General features: G+C 46.5%; 1 protein-coding gene across 5 annotated transcripts in view; it reads right to left on the reverse strand.

The window, feature by feature from the left end:
• Nucleotides 1–27,357, reverse strand: part of LOC148010708 (dynein regulatory complex subunit 7-like) — a 358,764-nt gene that overhangs the window by 177,412 nt on the left and 153,995 nt on the right. For all 5 annotated transcript variants that reach the window (XM_087671014.1, XM_087671012.1, XM_087671015.1 and 2 more), the window contains one exon: nucleotides 17,050–17,137. In XM_087671014.1, coding sequence (XP_087527140.1) covers nucleotides 17,050–17,137 — 88 coding nt within the window. The remainder of the gene's footprint in view (nucleotides 1–17,049; nucleotides 17,138–27,357) is intronic.

Below are 27,357 nucleotides of genomic sequence, written 5' to 3' on the forward strand. Positions count from 1 at the left end.
CTCTGGACTCTTGAAACTTAAGTCTTGAAAGTTGAAAGGGAGGGAGACTCGAGAGGCCCGAGGGTTGGGGTAAAGTTGTGGGGTAAAGTTGAAAGAGCAAGAGTGAGAGAGAGGGAATGGGAGATGAGAATGGCAAAATGATTTAATAGGGTGTGGGATAGAGGGGATGGGAGATGAGATTTGACTCTTTGAGAATGGCAAATGCTTCGATAGGGTGCGGGAAAGAGGAAGATGAGAATGGTAACTTGTAAGTGCTTGCTGAATTGGCGTGGAAGAATGGAGGAGAGGAGCACCTTTTGTAGATGAGAGAAGGGTCAAAGTTCAAAGTTCAAACAGTCAAAGTCTAAAGAGAGAAGGAATCCAAAGAGAGGGCTACAAGTTGGAGCCTAGAAAAAATCCAAAGAGGAGCACCTTTTAAGTTTTGCATGGCTGGAATTTGGAAAAGGGGGTGGGGTGAGGTATCCAAGGCTTCCCCCCCCCCCCCCCAAAAAGCACAACAGTGCAGGAAAAGCATGAAACGCGGGACGCGGGGGCGCAGGAAACGCGGAATGAGGACGCGCAGTCCATGTGGCTGAAAGAGGCCAGTTTTATCATACGAAATCGTACCGTACAGACCATTCCGTACCATGTACAGAGGCAACTATGACCATTGTCTCTGACAAAGGGCAGACCGCACCTCATAAATGTGCGCCAAAGGCAACTAGATAAAAGTGAATTGAGTCGAAGAAGACTACTTTAACTCATGATATGATCACAACACATTGCAAGTACCTTTACCTTTACCATGAAGAATATAGCTTTAAGCACCACCGTCCCTACCCACTTGAGCTTCCCAATATCCTCCATGAGCAAGTGAAGAAGATGACAATTGATGTAGCTTTAAGCACCAATCTCTTTACCCGCTTGAGCTTCCTAATATCCTCAATGAGCAAGTCAATACAATTGTACATAGATTCCATACAATCATGTGAAACTTGGCCTACGTAAGCAGCCCATGCGTCAACAACTCGATGCATTGTTGGTAACGACTTGCACCACATTTTGAGCTACCCACCTACATAAAAATTGCAGAATACTACGCGTGCCCACACGCACACACACAAATATATATATGAGAGAGAGAGAAAGAGAGAGAGAGAGAGAGAGAGAGAGAGAGAGAGCCGCTGGTTCTTGCCGCCCTGGGGTCGCCTGGTTCTGCACGCCCTGCCGTCGCGTCGCCCTGCGCCGTCGAAGACTGACGACCCACATGTCGTCACCTATCGCTTGCGTCAGTATCCTCGTTGCCTGCCGTTCTGCCTCAGCCCGTTTGGCGTTCGCGTCCTGTCTGCACTGTCGACGCCTGCAGTTCCGCCCGCCTTCGCCCGTTGTTCGTGTCCTGTCCTGCGCCTGCCAGCGGGAACCCTAGAGCCGCCAGCGTGTTCTGTTCTGGAGCCGCCAGCGTGTCCTGTCCTGGAGCCGCCAGCGTGTCCTGTTCCGGCCGCCCTGTCCACGCCCAGACGCTCTGTCACTGACGCCCTATCCATGGCAGCATCCTCCTGACGCCCTGTGCCGGGACACTGCTGACAGACCCCTGCCCGGCACCCCAGCCTGTCCCATCCTGCTGTGGAGACCGCCCGGCTTGTGTTGCGCCTGTCTGCCCCTGCACGGTGACAGGTAACCTCAGTTTTCATTAGCTCTCCGTGCCGAGTCTATCCCTGGACAGCACCTCTGTACAGAAAAAGGGCAAGCAAGAGAGTCGGCAAAAGAGAGGGTCAGTCCTCCTTCGACATCAAAACATCATATACGATGGCTGGTTTGGATCTGGATTTCATAGATCAAACAGTGGCAGCACTGGGCCCGGATTCTGATGCGGAGGAACCTCAGGATATGGTTCCGTGCAATGAAGAGATGCCCCCTGGTCCCGACATCCAGCCTGCGGGTAAACGTACCAAGCATGCTTCGGAAGAGATAGGCGTTTCCCCGGATCGGTCCTATGCTCAGGTTGCTTCAGATTCGGTGGACTCTCAGGAAGTGGACTGGGAACACTTGCTGGAATTTGCAAACACTTTGCTTGGCGATTATGTTCAACATAATCAGGAAGTCTTTTCTGACTCGGCACCTGAAGATGTGCTGGACGCCACAGTGGACCCAAAAACTGCCCTACGCTCCTTTTCGGTATTTTATGATCGCGCTGTGATACTTTTCTTCACTGGCCGAATCCCGTTGCTTTCCCGTATTCGCCAGTGGTTGCAACATCTGCTACAAGGGGAATGTGTTGAAGAGATTTTTGTTGGCTCCCGGGGTTTTTTTGAGGTCCTGTTGAAATCAGAGACGCACCGTGCTGCTCTCCTGTCTAAACTGCCTTTGTTTTTTGAACGCCGGTTGGTTCATGTGGTTCCATGGCGTCCAATGGCAGATTTTCAGCGCCTGCTGCAACGTGAATGCCCGGTCTGGGTCGAGGTGGAAAACTGTCCGGCTGTTTATTGGCCACTATTGAAGGATGCTATGGCCGCTGTGGGCACTGTTCTGGTCCCTCCCAGTCTCCGGGCTGTGAATCGCAACCGCTTGTGTATGCTATGGGACACTGCAAGAAAAAGGCCTGCCTGGTTACGCCTCAATTGCCCTGGCATGCACCCATTACACTTTCGTTTGAAATGGGGCAATTTTGCAGGGCATTGCTTCTCCTGTGGACAGTTGGGACACTTTATGGCTGAATGCCCGGAACAGCAACACACTTCCCATGATGGCCATGCTGTACCGCCCATGGAGGATATGGTGTGTGATGCCCCATCGCTGGATGCTACCCATCAGCCCCACGCTTTGGCCAAAGGTAAGCAACAGGTTGCGGGTCTGGATTCCAGCGCCACTAATTGGGTGGAAGTACGTGCAAAAAAAGGCAACAGGGTTGTTGCTACCATGGAGCACAATGTGCCCACTACATCACAAGATTCCATGCGTACATACATGCGCAGGAAGGAAATGCAGTCTTCTGAGCGCTCGGCTCCTGCTATGGTTTCCTCTGCCCCCCTTCAGCAGCCCGCCAGGAAAATGTCTTCGGATCGTTCAAAGGGTCCCTCTGCTAAGCTGGCATTTGATACCAGAGGTAATGTCATTACCCCGTGGGACCGTCGTTATCCCCGTTCCATCCCAAAGCCAGCAGATATGCCGTCTACTTCCAAATCTGGACCGCAGAACTCTTTTGCAGTGTTGGCGGATTTCTTGGACGAGGGAGTCCTGGACATTCTCGCTGACAAGGTCAAAGCGAGGTAAGCAGTGCCTCGTACCTGATTTTGTTTTGAGTATACATGAAAATCGCCACGTGGAATGTGCGTGGAATTTGTTCCCGACACAAGCAACATGCTATGTGGACTGTATTGCATGAAAATCAGTGGGATGTCCTGTGCGCTGTTGAGCACAAGAGCCACGATGAAGCCGGAAAAGTGGTAGATTGCCATGGCTTTAGATTGTTTTATGCTGGGTCACAGGCCATGCATTATTTGGGTGTGCTCATGATTGTCCATGACAGATATCAGCCTGTTCTAATTAAAAATGATGTTCATGGCCGTTTTTTGGTGATTGAAATTATATTCGAAGGGGAAATCTTATGGCTACTTGGCCTCTATGCTCCGAATGATTCCTTATCTCGTCGGGCGCTTTGGCAGACTTTGCAGACCTCCTTGTCACTTGGCAGACGGGGCTTCTTCATGGGGGATTTCAATATGTGTGTGGATTCCTCCCAGTCCACATCGGAGCATTCGGTGACGGATACGCCAGAAAGTCGTATGTGGCAGGCGTTGGCTCTTGACGTCCTTAAGCAAGATCTCTGGTCCTGGCTACACCCGTCTTCTACAGGGTTTACTTTCCATTCTGCCCAGTATGCAACAACATGGTCGCGATTGGATCGTATATATATCATGCAGAATGATGATTTTCTTCCGGAGCTGCTCGAAATAAAAGTGTTGCAGCAATATGCCTTGTCGGACCATTTCCCTCTGCAGCTTGAGCTGCTTGCACAACCCATTGCCCCGTTCAAGCAATTTCTGGAGAGACTTCCTTTGCGTTTCAATTCGTCTTACCTGAAGCATGCAATCTTTCAGGGCTATATGCAGCAATTGATTGACAGATTTCTCTTCGACTTCTCTTCTCAAGGCACTGCGTCATTTGAACGATTGCTCTCTAATGTGCAGCGGGTTGCTCGGCAGTATGGGATCCACCATGCCTCTCTTTGTCGGCAGCGTCGCAAGGCAGCCGAGGACATGCTGGCTTTGGTTCGCTCTCTGCTGGTGGACACTCCGGATGATGCATTTCTGCTCGCACTGGCCATGCGAGTGGCGGATCTTATTAAAGAATTCCAATTGAAATCATACCAGCAGGCCAAACTGCAACATCTGACAGAGACGTTGCAAGATAATGCATGTCAAACCCATAAGTTCTTTCGAGCTCTCCATGCCTCTCCTTCTAGGGAGAATATGACCAGACTCGAGGATGCAGAAGGTCACCTTATCATGGATCCGCAGACTATTGTGCATATGTGCAGGAATTATTTCCGTGACCTTCTCGGCACCACTTCTCCACCTTCAGATCAAATCACTCGGGCCCGTTCGGGTTTTTATGACCTGGTCCGCAATCAGCTACCGCAGGACATGCAAGCTATTATGGAGTCCGATATTTGTGAGGCAGAGGTTATGGATGTTTTGTTACATTTGCCCAAGGATAAAAGCCCGGGTTGGGATGGTCTCACCAATGAGTTCTTTGAAGCTTTTGCTTCCCAACTGGCGAAACCATTGCAGGCTTTGTTTCAGCAGGTGTGGCAAACCGGGATCATGCTTTCCTCATGGAAAGAAGGCCTTATTAAACTGCTTCCAAAAGTTCCTTCGCCATCTAGGTTGACACAGTGGCGCCCCATTTCCTTGATGGGTTCAATGTACAAAATCTTTTCCAAAATAATGGCGAATCGGCTTCATAAGCATCTCCCGGCCATTGTGCATCCTTTGCAATATGGTTTCATTAAGGGCCGAAATATTCTGCACAATGTATTGAATGCTCAACTAGCTATTGATTATGCAAGGCATTCTAACCAGGAGGTAGTACTGATTCAACTAGACCTGGAAAAGGCTTTTGACTATCTGGATTGGTCTTTCGTCGCTGAACTTATGTCGGCTATGGGCTTTGGTCCCCGGATGTCTCGTCTAATCTACACCATTAGCGCTGCGGCGTCTTCGCGAGTCATGCTGAATGGAGGTGTTACTGAGCCATTTGTACTTGCCCGCTCTCTCAGACAAGGATGCCCTTTGAGCCCGCTATTCTTTGCCCTCGCGACACATCCAGTTCTTTCCATGTTATCCCATATGGTAGCCTCTTCTCAGTTGGCCGGTCTGTCGCTTCCTTCAGGACAGCACTTCATTAGCCAATCCCTGGCGGATGATACTTTTATGATTTTGCGTGCCGACAAGGACAACCTCAAGCGCGCATTGGATGTTTGGGGCATCTTTGGTAAAGCCTCCGGCCTTCGCATCAATGCGCTCAAATCAGCCATTCTCAGCTGCACGGAGTCGGATTTGCAGTCCTTGGACTGGCAGGGTCTGGTTGTTCCTCGTGGCTCCATTGTCAGGCACCTTGGGTACCCTTCGGGTGTCGATGTTCCACCAAAGCAGCTTCTATTTCCCAGAAAATGGTGGCTAAGTTTATGTATTGGAAATCTCAAGCCTGGCCCTTCCATATTCGTCTCAAAGTGGCCCAAACAATTATGTTGCCAATGCTGACATATTTTTTGCCATTGTTGCCCTGGACTACTACGACTCTCAATACTCTTACTCAGTCTCTTCGCTTCATGCTATGGAAGAAGGACTCACTGCATGCAGGTATTTCCTGGATTTCTTGGTCGCATGCCTACACCCCCAAACGCATGGGTGGCGGAGCTAGATGCCCAAACTCACATGCAGGCACTCCGTTGGTCTCTCTTCCGCGCCATGTGCTCGGATCATCATCCATGGGTCGATATAGCCCGTTATTTCCTTGAGAGCCATGGGCTTCTACATGGCAATACCCAAATCCGGACTTCTTGGTGGCATGTTCTTAATGCTGATTCGAGGTTCTCCAGTTCTTCTTCGTCGCTGCTTAATCATTTGGTATGTTCCTGGAAACGGGTCCTTCTAAAGGCTCAGTGGCATCCAGCGGAGGATCGCTTGGCTACGAATTCTTTTCAATTGGAATTATTGGCAGTCTCGCGTTTACTTGCATGGGAAGGCAAAAATGAGCTTAGACCACAATTCAACCGGATGGCTCGTTTGGGCTTGTCTTCGGTCGCGGATGCCACCCTTGCTAGTCGCAATGTGCTTATATCTTTTCGTACAGCCAGGAGGCTTTACAGGATCCCGCGGGGATATAGGCCTTTATGGGAACAGCTTTTGCGGATGCTCCAGAGCAGACAACCCTTTCCTGCCCTTGCTTCAGATCACCCCTGGCAAGATTGGGACCTACAAGGCCGGCTGCCTTTAAGCAAAGCTTCTGCTAATCAAGTTTATCATATTCTGATCAAAGATCAACAATGGTTAGTTACTAAAGCCAATGCTGTATGGGGCTTACGAAAATCCCGGTCCTGGTGGAGGGCCACTGTGATGGAGGGCTGGTTGAACAAGACCCCCTTCAAATGTAAAGTCTTTCTTTGGAGAGTGATGATTGGTGGTCTTCCGCTTGCGTCGGCTCTTTCCAAGCGACGAATCTCCAATGGCAGCTGTTTCTTTTGCACCACTCCTGTGGAATCAGCCCGCCACAGATTTATTTCTTGCCCCGTCGCAAAAAAAGACTGGTTCTTTTTGTCGGCTATTTGGCAAGGAGTGGTTGGATTCACCCTGCGCCCCTTTGATTGGGTTTTCGGCCAGCCCAAATACCCCACTCCTGCACAGCCACATATGAAACTCATGTATCATTTTCTTCGTTATTGGGGCTGTTGGCATAACTGGACCATTAGGAATGCTTTTCTTTTTGACTCCGCCTATAATGTTCAGCGACATATTGCGAGGCTTAAGGGCCTTTTGTATTGGCAGTTGGATCTTCTCCGGCATTCTGATTTGCTCTCTAGGGAGGACTTCCGTCCCTGGCTTATGGCAATTTCATCTGCCCCCTTGCCATAACTTGTAACTTGTAGCACTTAGCCCCTTTTCACATGATGGCCTGGATTGGCGTCATGTATCTTGTAATCAAGTTATCTTGTACTTTTTTTCGTAATTAATACAATTACCTTTTACGGAAAAAAAGAGAGAGAGAGAGAGAGAGAGAGAGAGAGAGAGAGAGAGATGAAGATGTTGATGGAGGAGACGCCGTTGCCTATGTGCCAGGCTCTAGCACCACCCGTCTAATCTGCATGTCACCTTCATTGTCGTCGCATGGACCTACGCACGCTATCGAACAAAGTTGGGACTTGAAGCGCGGACCTCCTGCCCCGTAACACTTCGCCACGCTACAGACACAGCCCACTAGATTCGACCATCCCGTTGCCCTCATGATTGTGCTCGTCCAAATATGGAGTCGTGCCGCGCTGTAGTAAACCCTAGTCAGCAACAACTGACATTGTCTAAGAAAGGGAGCGCCTGATCACACAGGTCACGTGCAAGCATACTTCATCCGCTGCCCCACCAGCCATCAACACTGCGTCTGCTGCCCCTAGGCACCTCCAGTGTGCATGTTGCTATGCCGAGAGTGAGAGAGGGACATAATCTGGGAGCGCGTGACTACGACCCTGCACAGATCAGAGAGCTGACTTGCCCTTGCGCACACACACACACACACACACACACACACACACACAGACTTGTGGTCTGCCAACTTGCAACAAGGGACTTGTGGTCTGCCAGCCTGCAACAAGGGTCGCAAAGTGGTTCATGCTAGCATCTAGTTCAATGACGGATAATCTGTAGGAGACAAATGGTATCGCTGTGGCCTTTCTCAACCATCATTTAGAGAATGGGAATGACCAAGTTCTACCGGATTCAAATAGTGATTCGTTGGCGGAGAATTCCGGGCTATTGACCAATGGGGATAAGACAGGTAAACGTCAGAAGATGTTAGTTGAAAAACAGATTACCGCTATTATGCCCCCGAAATTTGCCTCATCCGGAGGTTCAGGCTTCTGGTCCACAACCTGATAGGTCTCTTCAATTCATGCTCGCCACTGCCAATCATCTTATGTCGGATTATGTCCATGTTAATGAGGGCAAAGCTAACTCTTTACTGGAAGGGGATCATGTAGTTGTAGTCACGGTAACGGAACTGGTCCTACAACACATTGTTGCTTTCCATAAGAGGGCAGCCATCGTTTAGTTTACAAGAAGGACTCCCTTGATCATCAAGATTCGTACCTCGCTACAGTCCATGCTTGTAAGGGTTGCACAGTGCGAAGATGATGCTTCAGGGCATGTGCAGGCCTCTCTTACTGAAGAGATTTATGATGGTCCGAGGGGGTTTTTGGAGGTGCTTTTTTGCTCCTCGAAAGTGCGGACTTTCATCATGCAACACATTCCTTTGTTTTTAGATGGCAAGCTTGTTCACATGGTCCCTTGGAGGCCCATGGCCGAGTTTCACGAGGTGTTGAAGCAGGCATGCCCTATTTGGGTGGAGGTGGTTGATTTCCCTACGCATCTTTGGAGACTCCTCCCGTTGGTTTTGAGAACCCTAGGTGAGGTGTTGGTGGAGCTTCGGTTGGCTTTCCGCAATAGGAATAGGGCACGCATGCTTTGGGATGATACAGGGCATAGTTGTCAAGTACGAAAGGTATGGTATGGTACGGTATGATAAAATACGGTACTAAATGGCCTTAAGATTTTATAAGATACGGCACGATATTTGTACGACAAAAAAAATAACTTGATTATTTTGGACAAAAGATAATAGATAGATATTTCAAGTGTAAATAGCAATGCTATTAGAGTATATAACATGAGTGCTTGAGGGTAACATGCCAAAACCTAATGCGAAATGCACAACATGCACTACTGCTACCTACAACTTATAACTACATAGATGGGAGTGGATACATCATACATGTATGATCATACAAATAAGAGAAGTGTGGGCTTGAGAGAAAGAAGGTTGAGAGAAATTGTTTGAATCTCAAATAACCTAATCTCATGGGAGAATCATATTAATATAAGGAGCATTTACCTCGTCCCAAAGTGCAGTTCGAATGGGAAAGATACATCCATTAAGTTGGTACTTTATGGTACTAATACATAAGGTACGGTACCTAAAGTATGATATAGTATCAAACCTTTCATACCTGGTACTAGTGCAACTATAGAGAGGAAGAGGCTAGAGAGAGAGAGAGAGAGAGGAGAGGCTTGAGAGAAAGAGGGTGTGAGAAGCTTGAGAGAGAGAGAGGCTTGGGGGAAAAATAAGAAATAAAGAAGAAAAAGAAAAGAAATGAGAAAGAAAAAAAAAAGTTGTAGACTTAAAGTAGAGTGGCCAAAAAGTGCCCATTTTTTCATACTAAATCGTATGGATACGTATCATATCGTACCGTACGGATCCTATCGTACGGATCAGTCCGTACTACGTATGGAGACAACCCTGATACAGGGAAACCTCGCCCAACCAAAATTCGTTTTGAGGTTCCAAGATTGCAAACCTTGGTTTATGAGTTGAAATGGGGTACTTTTGCTGGACACTGTTTCAGATGTGGACAATTGGGCCATTTCATTTCAGAATGTGACAAAAATCCTGAGGTTTTGCAGGGAACTATGGATCCAAACATAGATATGCAAGACCACCATCCTCAGCACATACTTTAGCAGCCACAAGCTGATCCTGAGATGTTTCCCCAACATGGTCGTGATGAAGGCAAGAAGGAGGTTTCTCAATTGGGTCTTGAGCGTACTTCCCTTGCAGTTGACCGGAATGTGTCTCCTCGAGAAGAATCTTGGGTATCACTGGTTAGACGTAATGCAAGACAAGCTTCTCGTTGACTCTTGCCCACCCACCGCCACACCCCATCACTCAAACCTTTCAACGGAGAGGCAAGGGGTTTTACATGAACCCTCAATCTTCACGTGCTCCAGCAGAGGATGATAAAAGGAATTCCAATTCTTCTTTGCACTTTGATGCAGAGGGGAGGCTTGTGCCTCCTAGGGATGTTTTCTGTTCACAGCAACAACAACAGTTTCCTTCTCGTGCTTCGATTGCTGGTTTGTAGAGGGCAGACCTTGTAGATATAATCCGAAGCGAGATGGAAAGATTCTAGGCAGCTAAAGCTATAGACGTAAAAGGGAAAGGAAAAGTGGTGGTTCATTAGTTTTTCTCATTTCTCATTTATTATGAGAATTGCTTTGTGGAATGTGAAAGGTATCTCTTCGGGCACAAGTAGTATCGGCTATGGAAAGTTGTGTTTGCTGGAGATTGGGATGTATTTTGTGCAGTGGAGCATAAACAGCACGCTTTGGTTGGATCTTCTTATGTTTATAAAGATTATGTGGTTTTTTTCAATGGTCGAGCTCCATATAAATCTAGAGTTATGTTAGCTGTCAAATCCTCTTAGGATCCTCGAGGTCGATTTGTGATTCTGGAAATACTTTATGAGGGAGAGGTTTTGTGGTTGATGGGCATGTATGCTCCTTCCACTACAAGGGAATGGTATCAACTTTGGGATGACCTGCACTCCCTTTCCATCACTCGTCGAGGTTTTGTCATGTGCGACTTTAATGCATGTGTATCTAGGGATCACGCGACTTCTCTACACTCATTCATGAATGGTCCTAAGCGACAGGCTTAGGATGCCCTTGCAGCTAGGTCTTTGAAGCAAGATATGTGGTCTTGCATGTATCCATCACAATCTAGTTATATCTATCATTCTTTGCAGCATCCTAACACCTGGGCCAAATTGGATCAGATATATATTTTTCAGAGTGATTCCTTTCTTTGTACAGTTATTGACATGTGGGTGGATCAACAACATGTCTTATCAGATCACTACCCTTTGCTCTTGAAAATGACCCATAGACCTGTTCATGTATTTAAGGCTCTTCTTGCTCGTTTGCCTCTTCGTTTTAATCAATCTTTTCTGCAGCAAAATCAATTTTTGAAATGTGTTTAGCAACTGATTGCTTCTTTTAGCTTGAAGGTCCTATTTGGAGAGAGAGACGCATGGGCTGTTTTTGGGGATAATGCGCGAGAGTTATCCCGTCAATATGGTATTCAGCATGCTTCGTCTTTACGAGCTGAATTGCATAATGCCCAATCTTTATTGGCCCGCTCCTTGTCTCTAAGTCAATCAGGGGCTTCTAATGATAACTTGTTCACATGCATTGAATGGTTGAAAGGCAGGGTTCATTCTCTTCAAGAAGAGGATTATGCAAAATACAAACTATTGGCCAAAGCTGAAGCTTTATAGGATAATAACTATCAATCCCATCAATTCTTTGCTCGTCCGCACAAAAAATATGCCCGGGAAAATATTGTGTGTTTAATGGATGAACAAAGTGTTATGGTGACTAATCTTGCCTCCATCATTCGTATGTGTGTTAACTTTTATAAGTCCTTGCTGGGTCCGCAAGAGAATTTTTCTGATGTTGTTCACTCTGCTCACAGATATATTTGCGAGTTGGTTAGCAACAAGGTCAAACCAGAATGGGTGGATTTAATGGAGGCTGATATTTTAGAAGATGAAGTGGAAGAAGTATTGTCCCACCTACCCTGAAGAAAAAGTCCTAGTTGGGATGGGCTTCCTAATGAGCTGCTTTAAACAAATGTGCAACAACTTAAAAACCCATTGACTCGCCTATGTCAGCAAGTGTGGAATTCTGGCATGATGCCATTAGACTGGAAGATTGTTGTCATTCGGTTGTTGCCCAAGGTTCCCTCTCCAACCTCTTTGAAACAATGGAGACCCATTTCTATTATGGGTTTGTTATATAAAATCTTCTCCAAAATCATTGCCAACAAATTGCACAAAGTTTTTCCACACCTTGTTCATCCACATCAATATGGTTTCATTAAAGGTCACAATATAATGCATAACATTTTGAATGTTCAATTGGGAATTGACTATGCTAAAGCTTCAAAACAGTAAGTAGTTATGCTTCAGCTCGATATTGAGAAGGCATTTGATCATGTTAGCTGGTCTTTTTTGCAGCAATTATTGTCTACAATGGGATTCGGTCCTCACATGGTTTCTCTTGTTGATACTATTAGTCAGGGAGTTGTGGCTCGTATTGCTCTTAATGGAGGGATCACGCAGGAAATCGCCTTATCTCGGTCTCTTAGGCAAGGCTGCCCCCTCAGCCCTTTGCCGTTTGCTTTGGTCACTCACCCAATGCTCTCATTGTTGGATAAGTTGGCTGATTAAGGCAAGATAGTTGGCTTGTCTCTTCCCGGTGATACTCAACTTGTGGGTCAATATTTGGCAGATGATTCTTTTATGTTCCTTGAGGCTGACTGCACTAATATTAATCAGGCAATGGTAGCGTCGAATCTTTTTGCTTTGGCATCAGGTCTTCATATTAATACTTAGAAATCTACACTACTCTTCTATACGGAGACTAATTTGCAAGCCTTGGGCTGGCATGGAATTGTGATCTCAAAGGGAAATATAACCAGATACTTGGGATATCCTATTGGTGTGGAGGTAGCACCCCGGGCCCTACTGGATTGGATGGCCTCCCGGATTCATAACACGTTCGTGTACTGGAAATCTCAAGGCTTGCCTTTACATGTTAGACTGAAAGTTGCTCAAAGTATTATGATCAGTATGATATCGTTCTTTCTGGCACTACTCCCTTGGACTAAGAAGTCCCTTTTGGAATTGGTTCAGCCTATCAAATTCATGTTGTGGAAAAGGAAAGGCAATCGTTTGGGACAAGTCTGGATTTCGTGGGCAGCATGTGACTACGCCTAAACAGATGGGGTGACCAGCTTTGGTGGATGTTAATGTGCATACGACAACCGTGAGGTTGGCCCTTTCGCAGGCTTTATGTGAACAGAGTCATCCTTGGTGAGAGATTGCTAAATTTTTCATTGAAAAAACTGACATCTCTCATGGTATACAATTATTCATACTTCCTAGTGCCATGTGCTTAATTCCTTGAGGCCTATTAAGATCTCCCAGTCTTTTCTCCTTTCTCATTTGATTGCATCCTACCAGGAGATCTTACGTTTTTCAGTTTGGCACCCCCCTGATATTTGCAAGGAGGTGAATTCGCCGCAAGAAGAAGTATTGGCATCCTCCAGGATGTTGGATTGGCCAAACAAAGATTTGCACAGACTCAAGTTTAATCGGATGGCTCATTTGGGGTTGCAAACAGTTTTTGACAGTGTTATTCTTGGGAAGTCCCATCTTTATTCTTTTCGGCGTATACGTCAACACTTTCAAGTACCCCTTGGATATTGTGACATCTAGTCATCCATAGAGGTCAAAGTTCAAAGGTTCTCTCCTTTGCTAGTGCTACAACCATTTTATCCATGGCATGACTGGATGTTTGTGATCCCAGATGATTTCGAGAAGAGGTTTGCTAACCACATATATCATCAAATGGTGGAGGCCAAGAGATGGGTCACTACAAAGGTGAATAATTTATGGCATATTAGGGATGGCAAAAAGAAGTGGCAAGAAAGATTCATTCACCTTTGGAAGTCTAAGGTTCCCTATCAAGGTAAAGTCTTCTTGTGGAGACTGTTGATCGGTGGTCTTCCAATTGGAGAGGTATTGCGTGCTCAAAAGATCTTTGCTGGTCATTGTGTATTCTGCACTACATGTGATGAAATATTGCTTCATCATTTTCCCTCTTGTCGGACTGCACGTTCATGGATTATGGGAAAGCTTCCCTCCGTGCCTTTTTTGCATTCTCATTATTCCTACCTTTTCCATTTCCTTAGATGGACTGCCTTGTGGCATATTTGGTGTACTCGGAATGCCTTTATTTTTTATTCGGTTTTGGGCATCCATGGTCATGTGGCCCGTGTTCAAGGTTTAGAGCTATGGAAGATTTCTTCTATGATATCAACTAACCTGGTTCTTCCTAACATTGCTGCCCCCGGCTAACTATTGTTCGCTCTACTCCACCTGTGTGATTGATTCTTTGTGTTAAAGTCCTGATAGTCTTTCATAAATTTCTCTAACGACCTGATGGTTTGATGTAACAGAAAGTAACAGATTTAGAGAGAATGCTGACCTGATGGTCTGATGTATATATTTACTACTTAATTCAATTATCTTCACGGAAAAAAAACAAAGAGAGAGGACGGGGGGGAGGGACTTCATGATCATTTAATAATACGAAACTTAAAACTTGAACAATGAAAGCTTAAAAAAGTAACAATTTTTAGAAAACAATGTATATCTTAATGATGGCTTGTTGAATGTGACAATAGATGAAGATGCCTCTGGATTTCCTCCCCATCTTGCTAGTATCTACCACCCCCAAAAAATATGTGCTAAGTGAACAAGACATGAGGTGTTGATGATGCTCTGTTTCTTATGGTCACTCCATCGATCGATGAGAATGGAGCATCCATACTTTGTCCATGAAACCTCAATAGAATCAAGGATCCTATCAACGCTCTCCTCTTCATTGATTTCTTAGTCCACATATCATGGTAGGTGACACCAATCCATCCTTCACATGGACTAACATTGGCAATGGCTTTTACTATGTTCTTTCATTGCTCTTGCTTTAAAATATTCAATGCGAGATTACACTCAATGACAATGCATACTATCTCAACATTGCAAGTTGTTGCCTTTCTTAAAGAAAGGCAACCGATCTACGCACATAATCAACGGCATGTGAGAGAGAGGATTTCCTCTTTGATGTTGCACGATCCTCCATTCTTTGTCTTTTATGAATGCCAAACGCCAATGTGGAGTCGACACCACCAACAATGGAGGCATCAATCAAAGATAAGCCTATATTCAAGGCTTCAACATCAGCAGCCATAGGTATTGGTCTTGACCTACCATCTCTTCATCCACTGCAAGTTGTTGCCTTTCTTAAAGAAAGGTAACTAACCTATGTACATGATCAAGGGCATGTGAGGGAGAGGATTTCCTCTTTGGTGTTGCATGAACCTCCATTCTTTGTCTAGTGTTTGGGAGAGTGGCCCGAATCCCTCCTTGAAGAGACAGTGGAAGCAGCCTCTAATCTCATAGTACACTAGGCATCTACATATGTAATGCTCTTCTGTCTCTTGCTCCAGCCTGACAAAGTTGGCAGATCCTGTCCACTGGGGGGAGAGAGTCTACTCCGTATCTGTTTGTCTCGATCCGTAGTTGGTGTGATGATGTATGGAGTTTCCCGATGGCACTTCAGACCCCATGGGACAAATGTACATCCATGTAACTCGGGCATATAATGAAGCCGTTAGATGTGAGGCGTAGGAGGTGCTCTCGGTAGAAGGCCATCTTCTTCCCCAGATCCTCGGCCGGTAACACCCATGTCCTGGCTGTGTGTAGCTGAAAAATATCCACCCTAATGACACCGTTCAGCTCCTCCCGGCTAATCTTCAGGTGGGGGCAGTACAAACTATATTGTAGGGGTGGGAGGTGGTCCATGTGTAGCCCATGCAGCTGCAACCAGGCCTGAGTATGGGTGTACCAGCATTCAGTGTCCCCTTGCGATGCAAGTTGTTTGAATGATTCTAGAGAGAGGCTGAAGAGAGATAGGGAGAAGCTTGAGAGAGAGGGAGGGAGGGGTGGACTTAGGAGAGAGATGCTTGGGGTGAGAGGGAGAGAGAGGCTTGAAAGTTAGAGAGAAGGGAGGTGGGAGAGGGTTGATAAATTAGTGCTTGAAGAGAGAAGGGATAAGGAAGAGGAGTGTGAGAACATGACCACTCAGACTCAAGTGATGCTTGGAAGAGGGAGATGAAAATGCTTGCCAATTGATATGAGATGTCACAATGAGTGTGGGAAAAAGGAAAATTGAATGGTGTGAATGGTGATGTAATGGATGAATTGGGTGGAAAGGGTAGGTTTTGAAAGTGAGCTGATGATGAATTAGATGTGAATACATTAAATTTGTTTTCTGATTTCAATAGTTGAAATTGAAATGTGAGAAGATGCAAATGATGAAAAGGAAGATGTACCAACTTCAAAATGAGCTTGAGAAACAAGACCTGAAGGAAAAGAGAGAGAATGAACACTTACAAAAGGGTTTACTGACTTTTTCTTACATAAATCTCTTCTAGTGTTCAAATAAAGATATCGGTCCTCTTCAAGACTTCGATTATTATCAGTAGACTGAAGAATACTTTCCTCTTCATGATTCTCACCAAAATCTTGCAAAGAAGTAGAAACAATCAGAGCTAATATAGAAGTAAAAGTAGTTGTACCTAACACAAGAGTAGATGAAGGAGAGGAGAAGATTAGCTTGTACTCCATCCCAATTTCTTCAATAGGATGGCAGTCCTAGGTGGAGATTTCATCCTTCTTGTAAAATCAATAGGTTTGTGCACTGAACCTAAAGGAGAAAATCAAAATTACCTTCTAGTTCTTGTTGGTCTCCATGCATGAGGATCAAATCAAACTCATCCCATGAAAAATCATATGGTCGGTAGACTTCATGGTAGTCTGATGTCCCTCCAATGTCAAAACCTTGTGAAGCAAGCTCTGAGGCCACTATTTCAAATTTGATGGTACTAGGCATGTCAAACTAGTGAAGTTACTAGGTATAGCATATCTCATCCACTCTAGTCTTCCAAGAGACTATAGAGGATAAGGGAGAATTAACATGCATTCCTTTGCATTCAGGATTTGTGTCCTTCTCTTGAGAGGAGACACATTTATAATAGAACCACATGCCACCACTCCAGTCATTCAACCCCTCCCCAACTTCTTATACACAATAGCTACCAACTAAAGTGGCCATCTTGAGACTATAGAATTCTCCTTTCACAAGACATTATAGCTCTTTGGGCACTTAAACTATCCAAAGGAAGACTTTTCAAAATAAGATCTACACCTCAAATGAAATGTAAACCAAACACAAAAACAAGTCATATCTTTGAGATATCAAGAATTTTGTAATTTTATTTCCTTAATTAAATGTCAAGTTAAATATAAGCTTGAAGGATTAATAAGAAATACCGAACTTGAAACCATGTCATTGTTTTGAGATCAAGATAATAAATGTCATTCAAAAGCTTGTTCTCTTCATTTCGACCTCCAAATATGTACAGCCTACACCAAAGAAATCACTTCATCCTTCCATAGATATCAAAGCCCTTTAGTTGTATGCTTCTTCAATTTGACTACTCATGACATAATTGTATGATGCTATAGGCAGCATTGTTCAGTTTTTGCGCATTGGAAGTGACAAAGTTTCGAAGGGAAATGAATTTCAATGGATATAGAAGTCCAAGAAAATATTCTTCTTTTAAAAGCTTAAAGACAATAATTCTTTTTCAATAAATATATTTATATTAATCAACTTTAAATGGTCCATTAGGAAATATCTAGTGGACAACCAAAACTCCGAAATAAACAAATACAACAAAAGGAGTACAAAGGTGCTCCGCTTGTTCCAAAGTGTACCAACCCCATACAAGAGATTTTGGCTGAAGAAATGAAGCCACTCTATTGCTCTGTTTACAAGTGTTGCAAAAACAACCATAGGTTTGGTATTATGCACAAGCCTATAAATGCCAATGAACAAGAACTTAAAGCTATATCTTGGTTGAACACACCCCTACTGAGCTACATTAACATTAGCTTTAATGAAGCAGCCCCAAAACTCAAGTTAATTAATGAATTTTAACCATTTCTTTAAGCCAAGGCGGTGAGAGAGAGTTTTAGTGTCTCAAGTGAACCCTAATTTGGGAGGCTCTAAACATTCTATAAATAGACTGCCTACCCTCCCATTTAGTCAATATCATCTTTGCATGTGTGTGGCGCTAGAGCTTCGCTGCCCCCACCCTGTTTGTAGAGGATATATCAGCCAAAGGTGCCTCATACAGTCTACATCCATCTGGCGCTAGTTTCCAGCCTTCACCTCACTGTCCGCACCTTCCATTGCTACTGCCAGTTGTCACCTCCTCCAGGAGGCTGCGTTTACAGCCCGGTGGCCTGTTTTGGGCTGCATTTGCTTCATCTGCTGCATTGTCTACAGCTGACAACCTATTTTGGAGCTGCGTTTTTGTTTGCTGCTGCTGTACCGACTGCCATCTCATCAGACTTGCGCCTCTGCTGCAGTCACTCTGCCACATCATCATCAGCCTGCTATGTTGCAGATTCTCTCTCTCCTCTACCTGTCATCTGCCGGCATCTATACTGCTGCATTTGCTGCTGCCAGACGTCTTCAGAGGCTACCTTGCTACATTTCAAGATCCGTCGGAATACAACATGTTAGCAGAGTATTTGTCAGCTCATGTGTGAGTCTGAGCTTGATCTGGGCTGGGCATTTTTATTAGGTATTTTTCTGGTGTGGCATTTTCTGCCAGTGGAGCATTTTATGCACCAGTCGGCCAGCATTAATGCTGGCCGACCAGCATTTATTGCTCCCCACTTTTCAGCCTATTTATACTCAGAGGCTCCTCCTCAGTCAGTATCACCTTCACCATCTGCAGACTCTGTGGAGAGAGGAGCCAGTGCCAGTGCCGGTGCCCACGCAGCCAGTGACTCACTATTGTATGCGACTATCTCATGTTCAGATATATGGATTCCATTTCCCGTGCATACATCTGAGTTCTCATCTGTACCGTGTTCTTCTCTTTTCTCTTTTTGTCTTGTGTTTCAGCAGTTCATTTCAGCACATGTTTATGCTTCCACGCTGCTCCACTTCTGACATGGTATCAGTTTTCAGGATTTGTGTTTCTGCTGTGTTTTATTGCTGATTTCAACATTGTTTTCCCCTTTTCTGCTCAGGCGGCTGCTGCTCCCTACAGGCGACTTGTTTGACCTGCGTTTTCTGCAGTCTTACCACCTGAGGGCATCTCAGATACAGTCAATAGCACCATTGGGGTGAAACAAGGCTGTTCACTTTCACCGACACTTTTTGGGCTGTATATAGATGAAATTTCAGAATATGTGGATAGGACTGGTGGGGCCGGAGCCAGCCTAGCTGCAGTGCTGATACCATTACAGCTTTATGCCGATGATATTGTACTTATATCTGACCCACCTGAGGGACTAAATAGACACTTGGATGCATTATCAGCTTTTTGCAGACATAGAGATCTTAAGGTGAACCTTGGGAAAACTAAAGTTATGGTATTTAACACTTCAGCTGCTTGGGTGACAAGAGCTGAGCACCAGTTTACTTTTGATGGAGAGCCAGTGGAGATGGTTAGGCAGTATGTTTATTTGGGGGTCACATTGAAGGGACCACAATTCTCTTGGAGAGAGACATGAAAGGCTCGTTTGGCAAAAGCATATGCAACCTTAGGTGCATTCGAGAGGCAATGTGTTCACATACAATTTCATGAGACGCGCACCAAACAGTGGCTTTTTGACACCCTGGTTACATCCACACTCCTATATGGGGCAGCTATTTGGGGTCCGAGTCTCTTTCACACGAGGAGACAGCCTTTGGGAGACCAGGATGGACCAAAGAAGGAATACTATGACGGATGGGAGCATATGGAAAGACCACTGGTCATGATGATCTCACGCATGATACGAGCAAAGAGCTCGACCCCACATGAGATTATCAGAGCTGGGTTGGGAGCATCGCCCATGGTGGCTGAGGCCTTGGTCCAGGCAGTGACTTTCGTACATAGACTATGGGAGCTCTCCCAAGATAGATACCCACGGCTAGCCCTAGCCTCTTCTAGACAAACTAGCGGCAGACGGTGACAGACACTGTTGGTATGCTCAGATGAGTACATGGATGAGTCTACATGGGCTGCAAATTGACAGACTACCCCCCTTTGACTATAGCCTGGATTGCCCTACACTTGATCAGAGCTAAACCATGTGATCAGAGCAGACATACTGAAGTTAGATACGGAGAAGACCTGGATCCGACCCCCCTCCCCCCATGGCACGAGGATGGCACACTACCAGACCCACTTCCTTCATGTCTTTGAGGATGGTTTCATCACCCGACCCAATTACATGGACACACAGCGGCCTCATGGACTACGCACAGTTATTGATCTGATCCGCACCTCATCCCACCACCTGAGGATTGAGACAGGCAAATGGGAGGGTATACAGACAGAAGAATGCATATGCCCACTATGCGACAGAGAGCCAGAGACAGAGGAACACTACATCTGTCGATGCAGTGTATATTATGACATACGAGGTAGATGCCACTGTCTGTTTCGAGAGGGTTTTGGACCTCTGAGACGGATCATGCAGTTTGAAGATCAGAGATGCTTGGGATTTTTCCTCTTGGAGCTCCAAAGGCGCAGAGCAACAATTCTACGGAGTAGGAGGCCCCCACAGCTCGGCTCACATAGACAGAGAGTAGTCACTGACTTTTTCACTGATACATGACAGAGTATGGCAGATACCACTACTACTATCACACAGCCGACGGGAGTACATCATCATAGGACCTCATCTTCTGTAGGTGTCCCTTTGGATAGAGCAGTGGCACTTTTAGATTTTATACATGGAGCCCATCAAGGAGATTGGTCTCCAGTGTTGCAACTTTGACGGCGAAGGGACCTTTGGAATTAGTTTGATAAGGCCTTCTTTCCATGAGGAGGGCATGACCCCCGTTTCCCACACTTGCTGAAACATGGCCACCAATGGCTTCACCAACTGCGTGGCCGAGGTCTGAAAGAATTCATTAGTGAGACCATCCCAGCCAGGACTTTTATCATTCGACAAGTGCAACAAAACGTCCATAACCTCTTCCTCGCAAATATTCGTCTCCAAAGCAGCTTGCATATCAAGTGGAACCTGCTGGCGGACCAGTTGATAGAAGACCGAACGGGCATGCGTAACCTGGCTAGAAGGCGAGGAAGAGGAACCAAGGAGTTCCATAAAATAGTTTCTGCACATAGTGACAATGGTTTGCGGATCCGTGACCATGCGACCTTCCGAATCCTGGAGTCTGGTCATATTTTCGCGAGCTGGAGACGCATGCAAGGCGCGAAAGAACTTATGAGACTGGCAGGCGCTGTCTTGCATTGTGTCCGTGAAGTTGTGCAGCTTGGCCTGTTGATAAGATTTCAACTGAAACACTTGAATAAGATGGGCCAACCGCCTCTCCAGAGACAGCAGAAAATCATCATCAAGGGAATCCAGGAGCAAGGAACGGACCAACGCCAGTAGGTCTTCTGCTGCATGTCGACGCCGGCGACAAAGCGAGGCATGATGGATCCCATACTGGCGAGCAACTCGCTGCACATTGGAGAGCAGTCGTGCAAATGAAGGCAAGCCCTCCGAGGCGAAGTCCAATAAGAACCTCTCAATCAGCTGCTGCATATAGCCCTGGAAAATTGAATGCTTCAAATAAGAGGAGTTGAAACGTAAAGGGAGCCTATCCAGGAATTGCACAAAAGGTGCAATAGAGTGTGCTCGCATCTCAAGCTGGAGGGGGAAATGGTCCGACAACGCATATTGCCGCAAGACCTTCATCTCCAGCATCTAGGGAAGAAAATCATCGCCCTGCATGATATATATTCTGTCCAGTCGCGACCAGGTAGTTGCATATTGTGCGGAATGAAAAGTAAACCCTCAAAAAGAAGGGTGAAGCCACGACCAAAGATCTTGCTTGAGCACGTGCAAAACAAAGGAATTCCACACCCGGCTTTCCGGCGTATCCATTACCGAATGCCCTGAAGTGGACTGTGAAGAGTCAACACACATATTGAAATCGCCCATCAAGAAGCCCCTTCGGCCGAGTGACATGGAGCCTTGCAAAGTGGACCAAAGATCCCGTCGGGATGCGGGATCATTCGGAGCATAGAGGCCCAACAGCCATAAAATCTCTCCTTCAAATAAGACTTCGATCACCAGAAACGGGCCCTGCACATCATTTTTAACAAGGACAGGCTGATATTTCTCATGGACAATCATCAGCACGCCCGAATAGTGCGAAGCATGAGTCCCTGCATAAAACAGACGAAATCCATGACAATCTATCACTTTCCCTGCTTCACCGTGACTTTTGTGCTCAACTGCACACAATACATCCCACTGGTTCTCGTGCAAGACGGTCCACATGGCATGTTGCTTATGGCGAGAGCAAATGCCTCGCACATTCCACGTGGCTATCTTCATGTATTCTCAAAGAAGGAAGTCAGGAACGAGGCGCCTGCTGCCTCGATTTCACCTTTTCCGCGAGAGCATCCAGGACACCCTCATCCAGAAAATCAGCCAATACTGCGAAAGAATTCTGGCGACCTGCTTTGGAGGTAGAAGGGAAATCCACTACCTTGGGAGAGGGGCGGGGATAACGCCGATCCCAGGGTGTAATAACATTTCCTTTGGCATTGAACGCCAGCTTGGCAGGTGGGCCTCTGGGGCCGTCGGTATAGGCTCTCCTTGGAGACTGATTGCGGGGGCCCGACGGGGCCGTAGGACGCGCAGCCTGCTGTGAAGTGGCCATGTCTTTCCGGCGCGTATACGTGCGCACGGAATCCTGGGAAGCGGGAGGCCCAGGATCTGCCAGGCCTGCATCCAACTTTTTACCTTTTTTAGGACGTGCCTCAATCCAGTCAGTGCGACCGGAATCCACACTCAGGACCTGTTGTTTGCCTTTATCCATGACATGAGGAGACTGAAGGGCTTCCTGGGGCGTGGCATCAAGCACCATGTCGTCCTTGGGCAGCGCAACCTGCGCATCCTCCGAAGACGTCTGCTTTTCAGGGCATTCGGCCATGAAATGCCCCAGTTTTCCACATGAAAAGCAGTGGCCCGCAAAGTTGCCCCATTTTAAGCGAAAATACAAAGGATGCATGCCCGAACAATTGAGGCGAAGCCACGCGGGCCTTTTCTTGGCCGTGTCCCAGAGCATGCATAAACGGTTGCGGTTCATCGCCCTGAGGCTTGGGGGAACCAGCACTGTTCCCACAACTGCCATCGCATCCTTCAACATGGGCCAATAGACCGCCGGACAGTTTTCCACCTCCACCCACACCGGGCATTCGCGTTGAAGCAGACGCTGGAAGTCGGCCATGGGGCGCCATGGCACAACATGAACCAAGCGGCGATCAAAGAATAGCGGCAACTTGGACAGGAGCTCAGCGCGATGCGTTTCTGATTTCAGCAGGACCTCATAAAACCCGCGAGGTCCAAGGAAGATCTCCTCAACCGACTCCCCTTGCAATAGATGGTGCAACCACTGGCGAATGTGCGAAAGCACTGGGATCCTGCCAGTGAAGAAAAGTATAACGGCACGGTCATAGAACACCGAGAAGGATCGCAAGACTGATTTGGGGTTGACCGTGGCTTCCAGCACATCATCCGTTCCCGCAACAGAAAAAGATTCGGTATTATGCTGGACATAATCACCAAGCAGAGTATTGGCGAAGTCCAGCAAATGCTCCCAGTCAATTTCCTGCGAATCCACAGGATCAGAGGCCACTTGCGCATAGGAGCGTTCCGGAGGGCTCATTGGCTCATCAGGCGTATGCATGGAGCGTTTGCCGGCAGGCGGCTGTTCAGAAGTCGGCGGTAACTCCTCCGTGCATGGCACCATATCTTCCGGCTCCTCTGCATCGGAATCAGGGCCAAGGGCTGCCACCGTCCGGTCAAGAAAGTCCAAATCCAGGCCAGCCATACTGTTGTCTTCACACGCGTCCTGTCAGCCTGAGTCGTGGGCTGTCCTACGAGCGCGTGTGGCAGGGCGCAACCCTAACGGTGCACGGGCCTGAGGGTGGGGCACAGGTCTGGCAGTCGACGGCAGCACGGGATAGTCGAGGGCGCAGGGCAGGGGCCTCGCCAGCAGAAACCCTAAAACTCAGAGGGCAAACAAACAAAAACTGGTGTAGAGCCCACCACTCAGGCGGGCGACAACAGGGCGGGGGCCGCTGGCGATGGGCCGACCAGCAGCGGGGCGAAGGACCCAATTGCGCCCGACGGAACAGGACGCCAGGGGCAGCCGCGGCCAACGGGGCGTCAGGGGCGGGCAACGGGTGACAGTCCTGCAGGCGACGGGTAGCTGCAGGCGACGGGCAGCTGCAGGCAACAGGCGACGGGCGACGGGCCGCGGCAGGGGACGGGCAGCTGCAGGCGATGGGCGGCAGGCAGCTGCAGGCGACGACGGGCCCAGACGATGGTGGTGAACCTGGCTATGGCAGCGCGACAGGCGACGCGCTCCCCGACATCGCGTTCCCCCTCTCTCTCTCTCTCTCTCTCTCTCCTCTCTCTCTCTCTCTCTCTCTCTCTCTCTGCTCTCTCTCTCTCTCTAACCTCTCTCTCTCTCTCTCTCTCTCTCTCTCTCTCTCTCTCTCTCTCTCTCTCTCTCTCTCTCTCTCTCGTGACGGGCATGACACTAGCTGATGCGACAGGCGTGACGAGACGGGCGTGATGCTGGCATGACGGGCATCACGGGATATTTTGCCGAGACAGGCATGACACTAGCGTGACGAGCATGACAGACAGACGCTGATGCGACAGGCGTGGCGAGATGGATGCGGACGAGACAGGCGTCACACTAGCATACGTGTCTAGCAGAGCAATGTACTGTGACGAATGTACTGTGGCAGCAATGACGAATGTACTATGACAAATGAGAATGCTGTAGTGAGAATGCTGGGATGAAGATACTGACGCAGGAGCACTGAGAATGCTGTAATGTAGTGATGCAGGAATACTAAGTGAATAGTGTCAAGATGTACCTGTAGTAAACAGTGGTGGAACTTGTGAACAGTATCTGCAGGGATGCGCAGTGACTAATGGGATAGTTTTGGGTCGTGACTATGACTGTATAAGAAATCTCTTGACTCTCTCAGACTGACGTGAATGCAGACCTGTGTGAATGTACTAAGATTGAAAATATGCTCAGACTGATGTGAACCTTGCCGTGTTGTTTAGACTGGAGACTTGCGTGAATTTAGACTGACGCACATTAACATTTCATGCTACAGTGACAAATTAGGTGAGATTGACAGTTCTATGCTATATTGACAGTTTATGCTATAGTCATATCTTATGATGCAATCACATTGACAATTTATGATATATTGACAGTTCATGCTATAGTGATAGTTTATGTTATTGGTTAACTACTCTAGTTAGACTGTAAACAATTTTACGCTATAGCACATACTATAATCATGATGGAAAAAACTGACAATGAAGGAATCATAAAACCAACCAAGGAAACAATGTTTCATACACCGCCAAAGAACACGAGATACAAAACCTATGGGCGTAAAACCCAAGATTGGAATATCTCTCCAAGGTCAACTACATATGGGAAGACATCCCACAAAATGAACGAAACACTATATGAGGAGATGTTGACCATACTCCGTGCTGAAATGCGTATCATGAGGATATTTAAGAGCGGGTTCGAGCTGAAATGATGGAAGAACTAAAAAAGGAGATGCAACAAACATTGGACGCACACATAGCAGAGAAAGACTCAATGATCTCTAATCTACAAGAAGAACTAGAGGAATGCAAAAAGAAACTAGACGCATAAAAGGAACCACAAATCACACCGGAACTACAAAAAGAAATGGATGTTTTAAAAAAGAATATGCACACCTATGCAAGTGTGGTGGAAGGCACCCAAACGAAAATGGAGAATGTTGAGAATAATGTCAAAGAATGCAGAATGGATAGATGTGGCAAAAAAGAACAAAGGAATGCATGGCAACAAAGTGGAAGTTATGAATGCCACCTTGAAGAAGAGACAAAAAGATGCGCACTCGCACTCCACGTAAGAGTGGTTGGACTAGATGAGAAAAGCTTCCCCATTGAAGATGCTACAGCTTTTGCCACCAAAATTCGGGCTACAAATATACCCATCATTGGGGCTTGGCGAGTCGGGAAAGTTGACACAAAAACAAAAGTCCTCATCTTGAAGTTTGGAGACTTGGAAAAGAAGAGAGCCTTCCTCTCCAAGAGGCTCGCTCTCAAAGGAGAAAAGATCTACCTAGATGACGACCTCACCCCAGCCCAGATAGCCCACAGGAGGGAAAATATGCCATGTGTTCTAGAGACATGGAAAGCAGCTAAATGGGCTGTCTACAAAGATGGAAGAGTCATCATCACAGAGAAAAGGACAGCATGACGGTGCGCGGCCTATGAGACCCTTAAGTTCACACTGTGGAATTGCAATGGCTCCCTTAAGACAGATGCAGGTTATTTTGAGGATACTTTCAAAGGGATAGACATTGCTATGTATACTGAGACACATCAATGTAAAGACAGCCATCTACCTGATGTATATGGATATAGATGGGAAAGTGTATATCGCCCTCAACCTAGGCGGCCTGGAGGGACAAGGGGATTAGGAGGTGTGGCAATTCTATTTAGAGTAGAGCTCCGAGATACAGTCCAAGTGGTACATAGAGATGTAGAGGCAAGATACATGTGGATCAGGTTACGTACAAGTAGAACTCGAGACATGTATATTGCCATATGCTACTTTCCCCCTGCATACTCTAAGTTTGCCCCTAAAGAGGCATCCCTGTATACACCACTATATGAGGACATAATGAGATTCATGAGAATTGGGGACATTCTACTAGCAGGAGACTTTAATGCACGCACAAGAAGCAACCAATCTGCTTTCTTTGACACTAGTGATGAGATGTTCAAAGATATTGCATTAGATGAAGTGAGATTAGTTGGATCAGGCCAAGATAGAGAGATAACAGAATATAGAACACATCTACTGGCATTGGGAAGTGCACATGGTTTGGCCATCCTTAACGGGCTGCCACAGTGGCCAAGATCTAATGGTTTCACATGTTGGAATAACAAGAAAGGGTCAAGCATAGTGGACTATTTGATTGGATAACCCAACTTGCTACCTGACATAAAAAGCTTAGAAATCTCAAACAAACCAATTGGATTAGCAGCAGACCAAGCTATTCTAGCTTTCACAATGCAATATGGGCATATACACGAAGCACAGCCACACAACAAAATTACCACGCTATGATTTTGTGGAAGTGACCTCACACATATACAGCACTACTGTGCGAGATGCATTCAGGGAGCTAGACACACAGGCCTCTCCGAATGAGTTTACAGGACAGTTGGCCGAGATAATACACACTTCAGCAGCCTACGCTTTTCCACACACTACACCATCAATTAAACCTCCACGAGGTAATGCCCCACAAAATGGCTGGTATGATGATGCATACAGAGAGACACGAGCACGCTTTTAGTGAGAAGAGACACTTGGCATATGTACACATAAGCATGCTCGAACACTCTTCAAACGATTGGTACACAAAAAGAAGGGGGAATACCTGAGCAGACTAGAAACAGAAACATATTCCATGTTCTTGGGACAGGACAGCAAGAAAGCCTGGAAA

Source organism: Lygodium microphyllum, chromosome 29 (genome assembly GCF_053477565.2).
Source record: "Lygodium microphyllum isolate KBCC chromosome 29, Lygodium_microphyllum_v1.1.10, whole genome shotgun sequence".
NCBI classification, from domain to species: domain Eukaryota; kingdom Viridiplantae; phylum Streptophyta; class Polypodiopsida; order Schizaeales; family Lygodiaceae; genus Lygodium; species Lygodium microphyllum.